The following is a 22,500-nucleotide window of genomic DNA, read 5'->3' as shown; positions in this document are numbered from 1 at the left end:
GTTGGCATATTTGCTCAAATTGTTTTGACAATACGTGAACATGTTACAAGATGATCAATAAATACAACCAATCACAATATTTCTACTTGCAATGCTTACTATCACGAGGATTACCAGTTGTTCAGACACTACACACCATTCTGAAACAATTGTGTTGACTCCTAGTTATCATAAAAGGGGACGAGTGTTGTTTATGCTTTAAATGCTATATTATTAGTTCTGTTTTGTAATGTATTTTTTGTCTTGTAGTGAAAGTCTTGTTTCGTCATCATACAGGCTCGTACAACATAATTTTATTTCAAACAACGTATGGTGACCTATAGTTGTTAATGTCTGTGTCATTTTGGTCTTTTGTGGATAGTTGTCTCATTGGCAATCATACCACATCTTCTTTTTTATACATTCACATAAATCCAATATTGGCGTACATGCCTTTCCTCAATCCAATAAACAAGTGTGGTAGCTGTTGCTCTTTTTTTTCAAGATTTTGAAATTGACATGGTTGATTTTGTTACACAATCATACACATTAAAGTTTTGAAATTGACAATTGTCATCGTCATTGGAATGTAACTGGAATACACATTCTGAGGTCACACATGGTCAAACAATACTCAGTCCGACAGTGGGCGGAGCTTTCAAGCGATATCTGTATAGTATACATATACAGAAAAGCTATATCTGTAGGGCTGTATCTGTATAGTAGGACGCCCAATTGCAGGATAAATACTAATTCTTCCTGTACGTTTTGTATCTTCATGTAGCTCAATCTATCATATCACTCAGTTTACATATTTGTTGGCTACATCTCAAGCATTAAATTTTTCTTCACTCCTTTTTGCCATATGTATGTTTACATGTCTAAAATGGCCATCTTTGCATCTTCTTAATTCCCCAATTTCTTAAGTAATTGAAAATCCAGCTTGTTTAGTCATGAAATTGTATCAGCTGTGATAGATTGATGCAAAATCGGAAGAGTTTTAAATTTCATAACAGTGACAAATTATACATGTTATAACAGTTCTTTTGATAGCTAATAATACCAAATTGTTTCCATTTGAACTAGACGTCTCAATTCAGCTTCAGTAATGTTGATTGCTAGTGTTGTTGGTTTTAAGTGTATCTGGTAATCTGCATTTGGAAGACAATCAACGTAGATTGAAATTTGCGTTTATGCTGACATACATAGTTTTTCATTGTTCTTTTTAAAAGACTGTTTAGATTGATAACACAAACGGCCATTTTATTTTGTTAATAATCCAGGTAAAACCTTAGTATCGAGGTTTGCAGGTAAGTCTTAAACAATCCTACATTTTGTAGCAAATATATTTTCAAAATGTTTATCATTAGATATTAAATGAAACGCTTAAACAGTTAATTATTTTCTCGTTTCTCATTTCACTCATGTTATTGTATATGTTTATCAATATTTGAATTCCAGCTTCACTGATAACTTTGAAGTCCTGCGTAAATACAAAATTTCAATCCTGTTTTATATGATGAGTTTAAATACTCGATTATGATGTTATTCATTTTGCATCAATTCTTTTCAGAATCTGCGCCATATATTTTTTTCGAAATAAAGCAAGTGAGATGTATTTAAGTATCAGCGAGACAGAAATGATACAAAACTATTAAAAAAGACACTTTTTAGACACCCTAAAGATTATAAAATTATTTTTTTATTTTACTTCATTGGACGCAAAAAACTTTAGACGAGTTTTCATGCACGTGTATCTTGTGCTTCAACGTCTGCATATTTGAATGGTGTGCAGTTGAAACCGCTGTTGTAATCAGTAAACATTTCGTTAGCTGAAAATCACATACTAAAATCAAAAATATAAAGAAACGATCTGTTACTTAAGAAATGTAAATTTAAAATTATCTTTGGTTCAGTTTAGCAAAATAGCTAACATTTTTATCCATGCACATTTTAAATATTCATGCACCTATAAAATGTCAAACGTTGAATTTTGATATTATGTTATATAATAGTGTTAAAATATATTTATGAGACCCCTGCATGGATCAATTGTGATAAGTGTATTGATATGTGCGTAATATTGGGTTGTTAACCAAACACAAGTAAATCAATTGTTTGATCTATGAAGTATTTCAACTTATTTACACGATCAAACGATACTTCGGTGGTATGACTGGGTTTTAAAGGTTGATTTTGATCTCACATGCATACATATCGTTCCATTGTTGTCACAGATTTAATAAATATGATTAAAAATAACAAAAACTGATTTGATATAATAGAATAATATTCCTAATAACAAATGAACTTGGATTAATGACAATGATATATTTTATATGTCCATCAAATATGAATGGATTATCAAAGATCTGTTGGAATGCTATTATAATAAAAATTATAATTCTATTTTGTCAATGATAACTTAATTAATAAACTCACATTTGCTAACCTAAAACTGATCCATATTCAGTCTAATGAAGCATGAACACGCAAAGTGTTAACATTTGAATCCAAAAGCAAACATTTGACGTCACTTTTTTTTTTGGTTTCAGAAACGATAACATCATTACGCCGATTGATTGTTTTATGAAATTTTACACCGAAACAATAAATCAAATACACTGAATTGTTTTTTTTTAAAATTACAATTGACCTACATAAAACATAGATTTTATGTCGAAAATTAAGTTTTCTTAGTCACATTATAGGATTGGGGTTTCGGGGAACAGCTAATCTGTGATATTGATGCGTTTTTCTTAATTGAAGACATACCTTGATTACACTGGTTGATGATATATATGACACCATACTATAATGTGCACTTATGGCTGTATCAAATATTGATTTTTGACAAAAATCAGAAGAGTTTTCTACCGAACTAGTATAAATCTTGAAAAGGGAACATTCACCAGCAGTGATATCGAGCCAGTGAATGCACATAAATATGTCATAGATAAAAAAAAATATATACTTGATAGTCAATAGTCCCAATTAAAATGTTCATTTCAAACTGCTGACCTTTTTCCTATCATCTAATTTTTGTTTGGGGCTCGTTTCAATTATGCACTACTAGTCTGTGTCATCCTCGGTGATATCTTGTAAGGTTTATGTTTTATCAAACTGTCAATAGGGGTTGGTTTTTGTATTCATTGTTTCAGCTTTATATTGGTATTTCCTCTCTATTTTGGTTAATAATGAATTCTGTTGAAATCACTATTCTGTAACCAAAATATTTATGAGATCAATGGCGTGGTTAATTTGCGAGTTAGTTTCGAATTATGAAAATAGCACAAAAATCGAAGATCATGTTAGACGGTAATATAACCACGTAAAACATTCTCTATATTTGGGTGACTAAAATCTTGTGATTACCCTTATCTGGGAATAACGAGCAATTGGACTTACGAATGGACGTATAGAACGACAGAAATGCGAACATTCTATAGAATTTTGAGTTAAAATGCATTTGGCTTCGGTGAGAGTCGAATAAATAACAGTTTTCGAGATATATCTTAGACTAAAATCCTACCCTTTGTATGGTAACAGTCTCATCAGGAGAAATAGCAGCGATCTATTTTTGATTGTAGATGACTATTGAATTCAAAAATATTATGCTTTATTATTACTCCAGTTCATTCCAAAAACTGTAAGAATAGTAGTCTCCTTAAGTGAGCATAAAATATTTTTCTTTAATAGAAATATACTCTGTTGTGTTTTTGATGTGTTTATCACCTGTCTTTTAAAGTTGTACACTTTTGTAGAATCAAGATGTGGGTATGTGCAGTTTGTTATTGTCCAAATAAGAGGAACGATCAAGAATGTACAAAATGCAAGAACGACAGAGATTGTGAAAAGATTAAAGGTATGTCTATACCAAAATTGTTAATATTTAAAAAATTAACAAAATAGTAAATCATTGCAAATACTTTATGAGATTATGCTTTAATTCCATTTTTCACTTGGTTTAGTTAGCAATTTTCAAAACAATTAAATTTACCCTTGGCATGAATTCAGTTTTACATGTCAAGTACTATGGTCAAAATTGTTTGAGATTATTAAAAGAAAACACTGTTTGTTAAAGATTATGTTTTATTGTCGAAGGATGGAAAGTGGTTAAAACTTTTGACGATTTCTGTGACAGTGGCCCTACAAAACAGCTGTTTTTAAAAAAAGGAGAAGTTATACAGGCAGCTAAAAAAATTAACAGTGAATGGTGGTGTGGCTTCAGAGATAATGAATGGGGTTGGTTTCCAAAATTGCATGTTGTACGATCGCGAAAATCTCAAGGTTTGTTTTCCAATAATCAGCTTTCTATTTCTAAGCATTTCTATACCATATGGCTCAGCGCAAACCAACTAAATATCTCAGTTTAAACGTTATGTTTGTACATGCAAAGACTAACAACTACTTGAGATATTCCCCATTCCAGTTATCAATATTATTCTGCATAACAACTGAAATGAATATCACAAATAGGAGATTAAGGTATATCAGTGTTTCAGCTCATCCTATACAGTTTACGTATCACTTTGTGTTTCTTTATTCTGCACTGGCTAGATGTATATGGGGGAGAGATCTGACAAAACATGTTTTACCTCGCTGAATGTTTGCGCATCTCCTAAGGTAGTATCTTTTAACTTTTGTTAGTCTCAAATGATTTTTAAGATTATGTTCATTTATGTTTTCAAGTTTATTGTGTCGTTCATTTTCACTAGTACACAATTGTAGTAAGGGGCCGACCAACGACTAACTCCGGGTGCGGAATTTTCTCGCTGCGTTAAAGACACATTGTTGGTCTTTCGGTTGTTGTCTTTTTTCTTGATTATGTATTTTTCACTGGGTACCAAATCGCTTGACGGGTTAAATATTCATAGAAGGGGGAAATTACTATGTAGAAGAACTAAGTATATATGTGAACTGCACCTTTTTTAATCTAGTTACGAGATGTAAAGATCAGTAATTTTCTGTCGCATTAAATAATGGTAAATAAATGTAATTAATTATTAGTTTTCATTCAAATGACAAATAAACTAATAATAGAGAAGACAAAAGGTGTTATCATTAGCAACCTTTTTCAGAGATATCCATTGAATCTAATGTAACCCAAGGTGCAAAATCAGAAGAACCTATTCCGTCATCAGGTAAGCAATTGAACTGACTACTATTATGTTGGATGACTAGTAATGGTCATTTGATTGATCGAAACGAAATATGTTTTCCGTATATATTTTTTAGGAAAAACAGTTGTTACAATTCCGTAGCGATGACAGTTATTACCATTGTTTAGAAATGACATTTCTTATCAGTCTGCAGCAATAACATTTATTTTCATTCTATTGTAATAAGTTGGTATCATTTATATCTTTGTATGGAAGGGTCGGTCGACTTCCATTCGAATTCAATTGTTAATTTTTATAATAATTTCCGATTCACATAGTGGGAGATATTATGGACATAATTTTGCAAATCGTGATACAAGCATGAAATTTGGTATAAAGGTTGATTTAATGATACTTAAAAAAAATCCGCTGCTGGCCAGAATTTGTTTTGCATTTTTTCAAGGTGGCCGCCACATTTTTCGGAAATGGCGTCATTACAAATTGACAATAATTCGTTAATCCTTTAATAAGTGTGTTATATGTAAAATCCAATGTAAGATTTGATAAAAAGTAAATTACAGATCCTATATTACGACTAGACAATACATTTATAAAACAAAAGGTGACTTCCGGTTTCAAAATGCTGGCGAAAAGTCAAACATTTCATTTTTTATACTTTCATGCAACTTTACAAGGGATGTAAATCCTTGAAAGATGTGTTATAGGTATAATCCAATGTAAGATATGCTAACACGTTGATATAAGTTTCTTAGTACAACAAAATAACACACAACTGAAGAAAAAAAGTGACCTCCGGTTCCAAAATGGCGGCAAATACGTAAAAAATATTTTTATAATTTTCATCAACTTAACAAGGGTTAACACTCTTTGGTAAGTTTAAATGCCTAGTTTCGTTAGAAAGACAGGTTGCTTATTGTATAATTATCTGATAGTTGCCTATTCAATAACTCGTACAAGGAAGGCCAGAACGATAGCATCTTCAGTTACAAACACAGCTGGATGTTCGCCTCCGCAATTCAAAAGTTTCTGACACGAGGATGCAACGGCAGTCAAAGAAGTAAATTTTAGTGTCCAACTGTCATTGATTCTTTCTTTCATCCAACCCCAGTGTTGATGACTTGGAACACATACCTGTCGAATACATGAATTAGGCTGAGCCTAAACAACTCCTCCTTGATATACTTCTCTTTTGATGTGCTCTGGAAAAGAACGTCTTGTAGGCGAAATTGCATCACAATGCCGCTGCTTCCTGGCAAACAATTCACATCGTGCCTCGCTTCATACTTAAGCCTAAAAAAACGTCACTTACATCTGGAAAACCTTCCATTATTAGCCAAGCTGACATTTTGCCTTTGTCATGACAATACGACAAAATGCCACATCAAAAGTCGTTATTCCTTCCATAACCTATCCACAATTTTTTCTTCCTAATTTTGTGATTGCTGCAATTCTTGATAGTATTACATCTGTGTCAGTGCTACCTAAAATTACATTTTAACGTAACGTTTAACCATAAACATAAACATCAACTTGTCTTGGTTGCGTATGGTGGTTCGTGTCGTACAGATCTCGTTTACTTTATCAAAGTAAACCAAATTCACTGAAACAAAAACTATAAATATGTTTCAAATAGAACCCACAAAACAAAAGGTCATACAATAGTAAATGCACGGTCTTAACGATAAACCAGTAGAATTGTTTTTATATCAAAATTGAACTCTACTTGCTTTCAAGGCGAATACTCTTAAATTGATACTTTATGTTTTTGTGTTTTTGTTTCCTGCATGTGCGCTGCATGATAATAAAATGTCACTATTCTGTATGGGAGATACTTCATATTTTTTCTTCCAAGTTACACATGTTACAGTTAAAACAAATATTTTGGAAATCGCGAACAACAGACCTATGCATATATCTCAAGTGTCAATGCGATTTTTCCAGTCATATACAGGATATCCGAGTCTGCTTTAGTAATAGCATATATGATATTGTTGACTAGTTTTGTCCACACAATATAACAAATGATGTCATTGACCTACCAATTCAAACGACTTTTAGTCATCATGAGCTTAATGACTGTTTTGTTTTATTAAAAGAACCATGTTTTATATTGAGAGTTATAAATATAGGTAATTGTGTTGTTAATTAAACATTATATTAGTAACGATGTATATACTAGTCAACACAAGAAAGGATACACGACTTTGGAATAAAATTTATCAAAAAAAAGTATAAACATCAATTCTCTGTACCAATAGACCAAATATGAAAAATTTTGGCCAGATTTTTTTTTCGATTACTTTTTTTTTAAAGTTGAAATGGTCCAAACTAACAGTCAAATTAAAAAAAAAAATCGGAATAGTCTGGTTGCCATGGAAACCACGTGACATCATATGTATATATTAGTATAGCAAGGAGAAATGGCAAGGTATTTTATTTATCTCTGTATTTAAAGAAAATCATTGAAGTATCCATACCAAAATTCTTTGATTTTAGTGCCTCTCTATTTCTTATTTTTTTGGTGCAAAAAAAAAATAAATAAAAAAAAAATGGTTTGCATTAAGGTTTCTTATTGTCAACCATAGGTCAGTCAGTTGAACAAACATATTCAACAAAAACCAACCTCAATATAACATGTTAGTTGGTTTAAATGGTTGAAATTGCCTGGTATGATAGCAAACATATGAAAAATTGGCCCGCATGAACAGCTTACACCCCAAATATGACCCAATTTGAATTATCCGCCATTTATTTAAAATATGTTTACCCAGAGATATTTTTTCATAAATGATTAGCTAAATACCTAATCTTTAAGTGTAGTGAGTCAGGTTTTGGCTATTTTTCTACCAAAAAATGTTTTAGGAACCAAATTTGGTCGAATTTTACAATTTTTGCTTAAGATCCACAGTAACTAAAAAATAGCTATTAGCTCTGACATTCTATACTGTATTTCACCGTATATGATTTACTTTGATAATTTATTTTAATAAAGCATATTCTGTTCTTTATTTAATGATAAACTATGTAAAGCTATCTGCCATAATGAATGAGCTTTTTATAATTGAAATTTGGTCATTTTGAGGAAATTTTTTCCTTGTTTACTAAGGAAATTAATGTTCCTTAGCAACCGACAAGAAGGACTTGGATGATTAAGATTTTAAACTGATTTTTATGAATAATGCAACTAAATTTAATGTTAGAGGTAGTTTTTCTATAACATTATTTTTTTATGTGGCCAGCTGTTGGTTTATGCATACAGAAAATTGATGTTAAATATTAAACAAAATGAGATACACTATTTTAAAAAGCTTTCATTTGCAATTTACACGCTTTTGCAATTTACGAACATATGATAGTGAAAATCAAAACCTGTCGGATAGTAATTAAATTCCGTGTAAACGACCATTGGGTGCACAATATTTTTGCGGAAAGTTGGATAAAAATGGACACATAATTTTCTAAGTACTAAATGAATGTTCATGTGTGTTTTAGAATAATCAATATGCTGATCAAGTTATGTTTATGTTGTAACACTCTATTAAATTAGGAACCATTCGGATTAGTTTTAAGATTGTTACCTTTTTTTTAATTCCACTTTACGCATCCTGTCTTTGGTAAATCAAATGATCAGGTTTACATTCTAACGATTTCTTGTGTTGCCGAAATTTGCTTTACAAATAATCGAAGAAACTGTATGATTTAAAAAAAAAAAAGAATTGATGGCAAACTTTGATGAAAATTGTAGCAAAAAAAAGATTCGCAAAATGTTGTCATGAATGCAAAAAAAAACAATTTTAAACGGATTTATTTTTCCATGGTCGTTAAGAATTACTACCTTCAATATTGGTCCTATAAACGGAAAACTTCATCTTTAATTTGAAAAAAGTCGTGTATCGTTTCTTGTATTGACTAGTATATCATAATTATATATGAGGTAGTTTTTCATTCATTAAGATTTATCATAGCTTTCAGTTGATTTTGAATCAACGACTCATTGTATTTAGATTTCATTTAAAACGATTTGAATGTATACGAAAAGATAACATCGAAGATAAAGTATGATTTTAAAATAATATAATCAACAATTGCATATCTTGCAGGAACATTGTTAAATGTTTTGTGTGATTTTATAAGTAAATCTGATTACGACACAGATAATTTGAATGTTAAAAAAGGAGATGTTGTCAAACTTATAGACAGCCGAGAAGGTTGGCACTGGGTAGAACATGGCGATACTGAGGGATGGATCCAGGATAAAATTGTTCAACCAACAGATTTTGTTCCGCTGAAAAGTAATGTAATACAATATTGTTAATAATATCACAATTTCAAAAGACAAAATATCATTGACATATTTATTGTCGAAAATTGTTCTAAGTTTATTGTATACAAACTCTTACTTATGAATTGCGACTATACTCAGTTCAGACTTCGTGTACTGAGATTTAATGATGTTTACTGATGTTTACAACCTATTTACGAGACGTTCCATGAAATTAAAACTGTTTTGATTTTAACTTTTTTTTTTCCCCAAAGAAATTAAAGATGTACGGTATGAAAGCAATTTGTCGGCTTTTTATTTAACTGCACATACTAATCAATTTTTTTTGCACATTGCGCGGTTGTCGTACATTTAGGTTGTCGTACATTTATTAATAACACATTGTCTTTGTACATTACCCAAATTCATGTGTAATTGAATGGTACGTATACATTTTAAGTATTGTACAACTAAATTGATTTACGACTCAACTGATATTAGTATTGAAGTTTTAAAATTTATTATATGTTCTTTTTGATATATTGTTACATACAAATCCTGCTGACACACAAACAAAATATTGTCTTTTTCATCAATATTATTTGTAGTTGATTCAAATGACTTATTACTCATCAGTTCATTTTATGGACGTTGATATCTAAAATTTATGCAGTTATCATGTAATTTTTCATATTTCGTATTTTAATAATATTGATTCACTCGTAGGATCTTGGCATCGGAAATAAACACATTTCTTAAAACCAGTTTTTGGCCTGATACCAGTTGTGTTCTTCTCATATAGTTTATGATGATTTGATACTAAACCAATAACGGGAGGGATTATACTAGATGTTCATGTGATGAAGACATAATATTTCAACCAGTTTAATTAAGGTGTAGAGCTAGCATGCCAATAACTGCCAGTAGTCCTTTGTTCATTTATGTATTATTGTTAGTTTCTTTTGTTACCCTTTTATGACATCGTTGTCGGACTTCTCTTAAGCTGAGTTTTAATGTGCGTATTGCTTTATGTTTCTTTATTTTACGTTGGCTAAAGGTAAAGGGGATGTTTGATATCTCGCTGCATGTTTGCGCCTGTCCCAAATCAGACCTGTGTTTGTCTTGTATGTTTTTTTAATTTTCGTTTATATTCTTGATATAAAAAGAAGGCTTGGTATAATTGACAATGAAACAACTCTACAAAAGATGTTCATGTGATGAAGACATACTCTTTGTATGTCATTTGTTTTAATCTTCTAAACTCGAGACAAACACATTTTTTTTATTCCAATTGACACAGAAATTAACAACTATGGCTATTAACTTTACGGCCTTCAAAAATTAGCAAAGCGCGTACCGCATAGTCAGCTCTAGAAGGCCCCAAAGTAAGATGTGAGTAAGCCTTTGAATTTGCGATTTTATAAGGGACTCCGAATTTCACTGGGCGTTCGGTATCTTTGTTATTAAACTTTTAAAAAAGTTCAACCGTGCGTGTAGACATGCACTCTTCTTAATTAAACCTAATATTGTTGTACAATTTATCAAATGCACTCATTTTGAATATATTGCTGGTCCATTTTTTTTTTAATTTGCTTTGATAGTTGAAGACTTACATAAATAACAAAATGGAAATCAATTGAACATTCTTAAAAGTATTAAATGAAAATGCAAACTATAATTAGGACATGTTTATTAAAGGAAAAGTTTACAAGGTTAAACAATCCTTCAAAAGCAAATCCGAATACGACACGGATAACCTGAATGTGAGGAAAGGTGATGTTGTGGAACATGAGTATGTAACGAGTGATGGGCATTGGATATGGGTTTTACATGGTAATACAGAAGGATGGATCCCAGACTACTACGTTGAGCAAACAGATCAGGAAAGTATTGCAGGTATAAACAAATGAAAAAATTTGACAAACATTAACATTAACATATTTAAACATAATTGCTCAAATCACTAGTTATTTGCCTCATAATACATGTAATAGGTTAGAAGATCACTAGTTTTTCAAGTACTACATATCTCGAGTTTAGAAGATTAAAACAAACAGACAGACAATAAATTTGAAATAAACTAGAGTAAACTAAGAGACCTAAAAAACAGGATTATGAATCCACGTCAATTTTCAATTTAAAAACTTGAACGAATTGTAAACATTTCAGAAAATTTTATTAAAACAATCTCTAACACTAGTGTATTTTTTAGTACAAATGAGAGGTTTAGCGCTATATAACCAGGTTCATTTCACCATTTTCTACTTTTGAAAATGCTAGTACCACGCAGAAATATGACAGTTGTTGTCCACTCGTTTGGTGTTTTTTATTATTTCCTTTTGCCATTTTATTTGGGACTTTCGTTTTGAATTTTCCTCGGAGTTCAATATTTTTGTGATTTTACTTTTTTCAACAACATGTCTTTGAATTATACTTTTAGATAAGGTACAATATATTGGTTTTTGTTGGTTTATTTTTAAGTATTTAATCATGAGTTACTTGATTCTACCAAGTAAACCAACAAAAAATATGAATAAACGTTATAACGCAAGAGTTTGAAGCCTTGAAGAAATATATAAATTCCTGTCAATCCAACATAATATGTACTCCCACATTGCTCATTATATCAGCTATTCTATCATATTCAACGTAAGATGAACACTTTGTGGTCATACTGCGAGTAAGTTTTTTAAAAGTACATTTCTTTTTTTTCTAAATATGAACATTAATTAAGTTTGATCTTCGTGCATTTAAAGAATGGACCATTTGAACACAACAGTCTCAAGTCTGCTAATAAAAATGATTTAATTAATACATTCTGAAGCTTTACCATGATGTCGCATGCTACTTTATTTTGTTTTATAAAAATGCAGCTCAAGCACATATTGAAACATCCCAAACCAGATTTGATGGTAAAGACGTTAACATTGAACAGAAAACAAACGAAGGTAATTTGAAATTTATGAACTCTTATTAAAATATATATATATATATATATATAAATGTTAGCTATAAAAGAGATTTTCTGTATATGCATATGATCTATCTTATCCTACATGTCATATCTAAACTCTTCTTAAACGTTGATTTATAATTTTTTATAATTGAATAACATTGTCTTATTCTTATCTTTAGATAGATATAGAAACATGTGATATGGGTGCTAATTAGACAACTCTCCATCCAAGTCATAATTTATAAAAGTAAACCATGATAGGTCAATGTACATTCTTCAACACGGATCATAGGACCACATTGAACAACAAGCTATAAAGGGTCCCACAAATTACTAAATGTAAAACCATTCAAACAGGAAAATCAACGGTATAATCTCTATAAAAAAACGAGACACGAGAAACATGATTGATTTTACAAATTATGTTTTACTCAGGTTATTTATATTATTCTCCAGGTTGTGACAAATTGACTTGTAATAAAAGAAACATATATTGTAAAAGCATCCGATTCTACAACTATTTAAATTCATTGTCTTTACTTCAGTTAATATGTCTTACCTTGATTAGTTTGGTCAGAATCGAGTTATTATATTTTAACCACTTTTGTTGCCGTAATTCATAGCAAATAAAATTGATCAAATTTAATATTATATTTTCCCGTTGAAAAGAAATTGCAAGTATCTAAAGATATACAATGATATTCAGCTATTAATAGCATTCTCCTGTTTTCATAATCAATCATCCGAACACAGTTTTATATATTTACACGTTCAAGGACAGATTTTATTTAAGAAAATAACATAATATTAAAAACTATTAAGACTATGACGATCCTCCACTAACGTCTTCAATTATTTTCGGATTCTTTAGTCTTCATAGATGATCACATCTATGACAAACGTATGAGATATGAATATATTGTTATTTTGAACGAATTTCATATTGAACAAATACCACTTTAACTACCTGACATTTAAAATGGGACGAAAGATACCAGAGAGACAGTAAAACTCATAAATCGAAGATAAACTGACAACGCCATGGCTAAAAATGAAAAAGACAGACAGAAAAACAATAGTACACATGACGCAACTTAGAAAACTAAAGAATATGCAACACGAACTCCACCAAAACCTAGGAGCGATATCAGGTGCTCCTGAAGGGTAAGTAGATCCTGCTTCACATGTGGCGCCCGTCGTGTTGTTTATGTGATAATAAATCCGGTAAATAGTCCTATTCGGGAGGTCAAATTCATGAAAGGGAAGGGGACTGTATATAACGTAACGAGTTGTCAGTGATTGTAACAATGATGATTTGATGGTTGATCTTTAATCTATATTTTAAACAATCTTCACATTTTTTTACGAACAAGAATCTTGTTATATTATATCAAAACTGGGTCGATCAACAATACATAGTTAGTTCATTATTATGAAGAATTGAGTTCCACTTCTATTGGTGTTTTTTTTTTATTATAAAAAACGTATTCTGAATTATTTGAATTGTTCAAGAACTTCGGATATTACGACTCAAACATAAATAACTGACTTCTTCATCTATCACACATGTCTGACAGTATTATGATTATATATCATTGTGCATTGGCACATGTTTCTGAAATAACGCTAGATTAACAAATGGTTTTATCGGTAATGTCTAGTTCTCACAAAACGCAATGCAAAATACGGAAATTTGTTCTATTTAAAAATGGTAATAGTAAATGTACTTCATCTTTTTGATAATAACGTTTTTTCGTGGTTTGTTTGTAGCCACTGATGAGTCATATTTAAACGTTCCGTTCCGTTCGCCTTTAGAGAAAAAAAACCAATTCATCCGTGTATATCAAAAGCGTTTTTAAAAATGTGTATGCTAACTCAGAAGAATTCAAATATGCGTTTTTCTTGGAAATCTGAAATTCGTAAATTTTTCAGCCATTTAAAAGAATATGACTGCACGAACCTTAGATTTTGTTTCTTGCAATTTAAAATACAAGCATGAAAATTGTCACAAAACATATTCAAAATAGGTATATTTTTTTATTTTCGAAATTTAATCAACCGAGGAAGAACACTCTCTTTTAAATATACTACAGAAATTCAATACTTTCCACCCAAAATTATTCAATAGACAAAATGGTAAATATTTATGTTGCGCATTTCATTTAACTTCTGGTAAAATATGCAGAGACAAGACAAGTGTATGTTAAATGCACACTTTTAAACACTCATTTTCCTCACATTCAATGCATGTCAATATCATATTGTGTTTATCAATTTATATGTATTGTTTTTCTCATGCGTTCAACCTCATAATCTTGTTTTAGGTGATCTAACACCACCAGTTCCGCAACGAAACTACAGAAAATATACGAAAGCTAAAGGTATGTTAGAAATAGTATGATCTATTTTGAGTTAATCAATTGGTTTCAGTTCTTCAATTTGCATATTCTATTTTCGTTTTTTTTTTATAATATGTCAACATATGAATCATCTCAAATGGTCTCTGTGTATGAATGATCTAAACAGTATCCATAGTGATAACTAGCCAGTCAACACTACTGTTTTAAGTTTGAACCCCGATGTGGTTTTATGCATTCGACTTCAATCATTTCGTGGTTCTTAATTGATTGAAACAATTCTTAAAATAAGATTGCTTGTGTACGCTTACAAAAACATAAAATTATATACGTAGTTTGATAGAATGAAACCAAAGTAGGGGTTGGGGGTAAAACATATTCTTTGAAAGGTAAGATGAGTGTAATAGTTCTTTCCTTTACATGAACTCATTATAATTGTAATTCAATATTCATATGCAAGTCGTTTTCAGTAATGACAAGATCATGGACACATTGACTCTGGAATATATCCTTGTTCATCTACGGAACAGATATTCAATAATGGACAACCAAAACATATAAATTATTGCAAAGACATCAATAGACTGATTTCATTATACATTTTGCTACATGTGAAAGATGAAATTCGTATCTGTAACTTATCTTTTTCAACAATTCTAAAAAGTGTGAAGGAAGCTTGTAGCGAGGCAAAGCTACAGGCGTTTATAATATACCTTAGGCAATTAAAATCGTGTCGTTGGTTTTTCTTCCATGCGTTTATGTAAAGTGGTAAAATCTTGTATCATCTTACTAACGTTATATATAAATGGTATTTTTTTTTATCAGAACTGAGTAGTTCACATGCAAATAAGTCAGGAAATACATCAGACGACGATGACGAGGATATATATGACGAATTTGAAAAAGGTATAAATATTGATTGTGTAAACGACACTGAAAAAGAACGAATAAGAAAAATCACATCACTCGGAATGAAGAACGTCAACATCACTACTTGTGTGTTTTAAATCTTAAACACGAAGGAACGAACAAAGTAAACTATATACTCCTAAAAAAATAGTTCACACTAAAAAACTGTAATTTCAAAAAAAATCATTATAAATCATCTATATACACTGTTTACAAACCAGCTAAAGACTTTTTGCGACGTCAAACTGTGATATATCGGGAAAGTTTAATTTTTCGACAGATTTTTATCATTCCATATGATCCGAATTTTGAGAATATGTCTGAAATAGTGACTTCATCTTACTAAAAGTAGTGGCACATAAAGATATATATTTATTACATATTTGATTTATAGCCCATATGCAAATTCTCATCACAATTTTATTATGAGTTCAAAACTGTATTGTATGCCCTTAATTAATACTTTAATACGATTGAAACATGTATGTATCACCGATGTCCAATGATGTGTAAAAATACGGTGTGCATATACAAAGCTAAAACACTAACGCATTCAGTTCCTTTTTTTTTTGTTGTTAAACAAGACGCTCATCTTAGTAATACGTCAACATCTCAATCAAAACTCATTGATGCTGCAATGCACTCCAATTGATAACTTGTCAGTCAACACTGAGGTAGTGAATACAATCCCCGAGTCTGTCATTTGCAATAGATTATCATCTTAACTAGCGTTGGTTGTTTGTTTTCATACCATGATTTGATGGAAAAGAGAAAAACAATAACATAGAAGTCAGCACAGATTACTACCAAACAATTTTGTGAAAGAAACAATGCATGAAGCGGAAAAGTGCAAACAAAAACACCCGCAAGTAATCTCAGTTGCAGTAACAGACCGACATAATATACCTTATGGACTTCAGAACTCATAACAGTAAACAGAAAGAAGCTTCTGTAGCAATAGGGACATATCTCATGAGATTGTAATGCCATATTACATTTAACTTATAAGATAAGTCACATTTGGTAATTACAAATGAACTCATCAAAGATACCAGGATTGAATTTTATTCTTATTCAGACGCACGTTTTTTCTATAATGACTCATCAGTAACGCTCGAATTAAAAAATGTCGAAAAGGCCAATTGAAGTACGAAGTTAAAGAGCATTGAAGACAAAATATTTCTTAAAGTTTTGCCTAATACGTCTAAGGTAATATTTTTCAAAATGTGTAGAAATCGTGTATTGTGAAACATTCATTTCCAGATCAAACATTCAATAAAGGGCAACCAAATCATATGCATCACGGTGTCTTTGAAATTATCGACAAACCTTGCCTCTTGAAATTTATTAAAAGTTCAATCCTTCATGTTTCAAGCCAATGTGCTGATATAAAATTAATCTTTCAATCAAAAGACCTCGTTTGTTAATAACATTTTAGACATTACATTTTTTATCCTGTCGTCGAGTAAATGCGTTTGATTTTTTAAGTCAGATAGGAGGGTTGAGAGTGGTCGTCAAATGCTTGTAACGCGTTTTGTCATGAATGTAGTTTTTATCAAGTATGGTTATAGCTTCCATTGGCTTTCATTTGCCGTAAGTTATAATTATTATGATTCTTTTGAAGAAACGGATAGTTCCGAAGATAAACAATCAGAGAACACATCTCTACACGAGCATATTTATGAAGAAGGTATGATTACAGCTTATATATAAAATACAAAAACAAAGTAATTCATTAAGTGAAATATCATCAAACATTTGAGCATGACGTTATTATTTTGTTTCAACTTTAAACTTTATCCACATAGAAACAAACAAATGCAGGTAAAGAGAGATCGTATGTCGTATTCATGATACTTTAACAACATTAAATATCAGTACTCGATAAGATTTTAACATTAGTAGATGGAACATGACACCTGCAGTAAAAAAGAGGGTTTTTTTATTTTCCAGATAGATTTGTTATTCTAGGTTGCACAGAATGCTAATTAAATTATACAAAATCCACCAGAAGTCTATTGAGGTATATGTAGCACCGATGAAAAGTTTACGATAAGATGTGTATACAACAACTTAACACTAAATATACGCAAGCGGTTTTGCAAAACGAGTTCGAATTCGATCTTTATTGAACAAGGTTATATTTGTTGGGCTGTGGTTTTCTCCTATTCCTTTCATATTATAGCTATGTACATTAAAAGTAGTGAAAACACCACAATCAATCAAAGCTTACACACATCGCAATAATAACGAGGTGTAAACATGGCTAAAAATTAACAAAAGGGTTAAATGCAATTTTTTTTTTATCAACTTATAGAGAAATCTGGTAGGGAAAATAATGTTTAGACTCTTAAGATTTACTTAAGTTTTTTAATTTCAAAAAAATACTTATAGTATTTATTTTACTAAAATGACAAGTTTCAAAATTTTGCCTCTTGTCTTTAATACTGGAAAATATAACTAAACTCGTTTAAACAGCTTTTTTTTTTCGGCTATTGAAGTAATTACACGTAAAAACACATTTTTTTTCCATTTAAGAGTTTTTGCATTATATCTGAAAAACTATAATCGTGATACTAGATAGATAGTTAGATAGAAGCTTATTATATTTTACAGTTGTAGCAATAATATTCTAAAAAAAAGCCATTGACTGATGGGATTTCAAATTCATCAAAAACTACCATGACCAAAACCTCAACCTGAAGCAGGACAGACGGACAAACCCACGGATGAACAGACGGACGCACAGACCAAACATAACCTTATGCCTCCCTTACCTTATAGCAGTATCGTATGTGGGGCATAAAAATGCGAATAGCAATATCGGTCAGAAGAACAAGATCATACAAAAATGGATTTGGTCCATAATTGAGGGTGTTCATTGTTAAAATGCAGATACACCTATGCGAGTGAAACAGACTCGTTGATGACTCTTGTTATTTTGAGTATGTTTTTATACTTTTATCTCTTTAATCTTTCATAAATCTACGAAATGATTATATTGTTTTTCAGAGCTGACAAGGACGTATGAAATACAGCAAAGGGACAACTCAGATGACGATTATGACGATTATGATTACCCACATTATAGACCAGGGATAAGTAACGGTAACATTATAGTATATTTTAAAGTACATCCCTGAACATAGCCGTAATACAAATCTAACTAAACATACGCAATACTTATTATATTATTTTAACTCTTAATTACATGTACCTTACTATGTTACAAACGTTCTTTATTCCAATATTTACAATCGCTTCTTATAATTTACTTCTGTTTGTAATGTTGATACCGTGAATGGTTAAGAGGTTAACATATACATTAGACATAACATAATATCTGCTTGTTTAACATTATACTGTGTCATCATGTGTCATACATGTACTGCAGTAATTCAGGCACAATACTTTAAATTATTATTTTATTTCAGACTATGAGAATGTTCCAAACTATTTGTCTCAGAAAACTACCTACGAAGAACCTATTTACGAAGATATAGGTGGGACAATACTTTTTGTTATAAGTAGTTATGTTGAGGTTTACTTTGTATGGTCAAATTTAGGAATAATGAAGATGAATCAAATCTGTGTAGAACATTGATCGTCGTGACCAGTGAAAACAGCATTTTTTAGTGACTATTGGATTAGGGTTCAACATATATATACATTACTACAGCGCGATAAACATGATAAAACGAGAGTGATATAAAAGGCATGACTGTGTTTATAGATGTGATCAATGTAATGTTGACCTGACATAGGGTTCATACAGTTGAGGTTATTTTAAACTTATATTGCTATCATTATTATGTAAGACATGTAAACATCGTTCACAAAATAATTTTTAAAAACTCTTGTATATGGTACTAGTACTAGTAGTCAGTGTAATAAGCCTCATACTGCAACAACCATTGTGAAATCAATAATGAATATATTAAATGTTTCATAGTAATTATGCTGTATGCAGATATTCTTTTTTCTTATTCGATGAAATTGCCACATTCGAAGTTGAAACAACGAACAAGCAATACATGATAGAATACTTATTTGCAGATTATAATTCAATTGTCTTCCATTTATTGTACTATGTCTAAATAATTTAGAAGCCGGTTTTATAAATCTCAAGTTTACTCAATAAAAAAACCGTATCTAAATAAGCTAAATATGTTAATGTCATATCGGTTCATATCAATATAAACTAATGATAACACGAACTAAAACTATTTTCTAAAACTTGAACTTCAAAAGTTAAGGTGTTATTAATGAAGTTATAAATATATATTGAACACTGCAGCATCTGAAACCTCATGATATGACAATTTTGTTTTTTTAAATTTTTAGGGAATTATTAGTAGATGTTGATCACAATGTTATATATTCTCTATTAAATGTATTCACTACTTCTTTGGTCATGATGATAAATATAGGCCCAAAAAAGATAACATATAAACACTTGTCTATTGCTGGTTACCGTCTGTGCTTATGACATGTTTAAGAATGTTCTATTGTCATGTTCTGGGATTTTTGTCAGATTTTCGTTTTTTCTATGGTTTTATCCATTATAATTCTTAACATTAAAATTATTTTTCAATAGTTTTTAAGAACTTACATTTGTCAATGATAAAGCTATGAAAAAGCAAGAGAGGACATTTTTCCGCCAAAATTGCAATGGCTGCTTTCTAGAAAACAAACTCATTGACCTATATTTTACTTTTTGCCTTTTAGGCTCCTTTATTAATACACTATCAAAAAGCTTGTTATTTTGACACCTAGTAGCTAACCTCCTTAAGCTTGCAGATTTTTTGACCCAAATAATGTCGACGCCTCCTTCACATTATATTTTTCATCTCATAAAAACAACCATGTAACCGGACAACAGACGATTGACGCAGGACGCCAAGTTTTTAGAAAAGTTCCCTTGGCATATGGGCCAGGTGCCTGGAAATGCGGCAACAATGTGTATTATAAAAGTAAACATGACTAATGTGCCTTGTTATTAACATCTAGTTTCTACTTGTAGACACCTTCAAACAACTTAGAATCGTAATGGTTGGAAAAACTGGATCGGGTAAGAGTGCCACTGGGAATGCTATCCTTGGACATAAAAACTTCAAATCGAAGATGGCAGGCCTGTCTGTTACCAAAGAGTGTCAACGCGGTGATATCAAAATTGATGATCGCCAAATTATAGTAGTTGATACTCCTGGATTGTTTGATACCAAACTATCTCCAATAGAAATTGAAGAAAGTATCATTCGTTGTGTTCATATGTCATTTCCAGGTCCACATGTATTTTTACTTGTGTTGCAGATTGGAAGATTTACTCCAGAAGAAATTGAATCCCTAGACCAGTTATTTGCCATATTTGGACAGGAAATGGAAGCTTTTTCGATTATCTTATTTACCAGAATGGACGAATTGAAGAATCAAAATGATACTATTGAAGATTATATAAAAGAATCAGGTACACCATTAACAACGTACATAGAAAAATGTCATGGACGTTATTTCGCTATGGACAACACAGCTGCAGCGGAAAATAGAGCGGAAATGATCAAAAATCTATTGGATTTAATCGACACTATCGTCAAACAAAATCAGAACATGTGCTTTTCAAATAATTTGTTTAAAGATGCTAAAGACAATGCTCGACAATCACGGATACAAATAGAAATGGAAAAACTAAAGGAAATTGAGCAAATTGAAAACATGTACGGAAAACAAGTCGACATAAATAGAGAAATAAAAAAACAAAAACAGGAAGAATTTCATCAACAAGAAGAGCGAAAAATCAAGCTTGAAGAACAGAAGAAAAGAATTAAGTATTCCATAATGTCAACAAAAGGCGATGATGAAAGCAGTACTCCTGGAAACACAGTTGGACCTAATTCAGAAGAAATTGAAGATCTGTATAACGAAATTTTTAAAGCCAATAACCTGCTAAAAGAGAAGGAAAGAGAGAAAAGAGAGGCAGAAGATGCGTATGATACAGTGAAGGGAGATTTACAAGAGTTGGTAAAAGAAACAAAATCAAAACACAATCAGCGAATGTTAGCATTGAAAAACACTGATTTTTATGATCAAATGAACACAGCAGTTGAGGAAATGAAAGCAATAGACGAAAGACTCCAAGAAATTTCGAAAGAAATGAGAGACCAAGGAAATCGTCAAAATATGACCCTCCAACAAGAACTACAGAGAGAGGAAAATGAATTGCATTCAAAAATGGATAAAGTATTCTATGATCATCGTATGTACTTAGAGAAATTGAGAAAAAAGTCGAAGGCGATGGAAAAAAAATTGACCAAAAAAGGGAAATTGTGTCGCGTTATGTAGCTCAATAAAACAAAATAGAGAAATAAAGAAATTTGACTACCAAACCAAAGTAATATTATAGTATAGAGCCAGATAAGAGAACATGTGTAAACTGTATATAAATCTGAAATAAGAACGCCAAACAATAGCATTCCTGACGACACTCCTGTTAACAGTTAATCAGTGCTTTTTGTCACACAATAATAATGACATTGTGCATGTGTCGATAGTTTCTTAAGTCTCTATTATAATCGTTGCCAATTATCACCCTCTGAGAACTTTATCATTTCCAAATTCATATTTTTATACTACAGACTATTTAAGATACAATCAATGATAACTATCCACCAGTCGAGTTTGCATAAAAAGGCGCCTTACAGCGTAAAAGAGCAATCTATTCTTGGATATTTGTAGAATAAATATTTTTGAATAAAATTAGATGCACAATTGCGTTGATAACACTGAAAGCCGACAGTTAGCCCTAATTGTAGATGGTTTGATGACAATGAGTACAAGTAATCAAAATGTAGTTTACAAGACATGCGTTTCTTACGCTAATTTTATACTTCCGGTTTAGTGTAAGGCTTCCTAAATAAG

General features: G+C 31.0%; 1 protein-coding gene across 2 annotated transcripts; it reads left to right on the top strand.

Moving 5' to 3' along the window:
• Positions 1-1,175: 1,175 nt before the first annotated feature.
• LOC134719050 (putative leucine-rich repeat-containing protein DDB_G0290503) lies at positions 1,176-22,282 on the top strand. Of its 2 annotated transcripts, XM_063581987.1 has the most exons (13): positions 1,176-1,289; positions 3,744-3,844; positions 4,084-4,269; positions 5,061-5,123; positions 9,203-9,394; positions 11,062-11,259; positions 12,237-12,311; positions 14,644-14,700; positions 15,502-15,582; positions 17,210-17,275; positions 18,598-18,693; positions 19,020-19,088; positions 20,609-22,282. In XM_063581987.1, the coding sequence occupies exons 2-13, from the start codon at positions 3,751-3,753 to the stop codon at positions 21,922-21,924; spliced, it is 2,493 nt and encodes an 830-aa protein (XP_063438057.1). In that variant the 5' UTR covers positions 1,176-1,289; positions 3,744-3,750; the 3' UTR covers positions 21,925-22,282. The 2 variants fall into 2 exon arrangements, with proteins under 2 accessions (XP_063438057.1, XP_063438058.1); XM_063581988.1 differs by lacking the exon at positions 4,084-4,269.
• Positions 22,283-22,500: the final 218 nt, after the last annotated feature.

The sequence above is a fragment of the Mytilus trossulus genome, chromosome 5 (assembly GCF_036588685.1).
Source record: "Mytilus trossulus isolate FHL-02 chromosome 5, PNRI_Mtr1.1.1.hap1, whole genome shotgun sequence".
NCBI classification, from domain to species: Eukaryota; Metazoa; Mollusca; class Bivalvia; order Mytilida; family Mytilidae; genus Mytilus; species Mytilus trossulus.
The sequence above is the reverse complement of the archived record's forward strand: the minus strand, read 5'-3'. Positions and strand labels throughout refer to the sequence as shown.

Bases quoted from the DNA above. Each gene is read 5' to 3' on its own strand.
- LOC134719050 (XM_063581987.1), top strand. From the start codon at position 3,751: ATGTGGGTATGTGCAGTTTGTTATTGTCCAAATAAGAGGAACGATCAA. The intron at 5,124-9,202 runs GTAAGCAATTGA...CATATCTTGCAG, and splicing joins AGAACCTATTCCGTCATCAG to GAACATTGTTAAATGTTTTG. The intron at 12,312-14,643 runs GTAATTTGAAAT...ATCTTGTTTTAG, and splicing joins TGAACAGAAAACAAACGAAG to GTGATCTAACACCACCAGTT.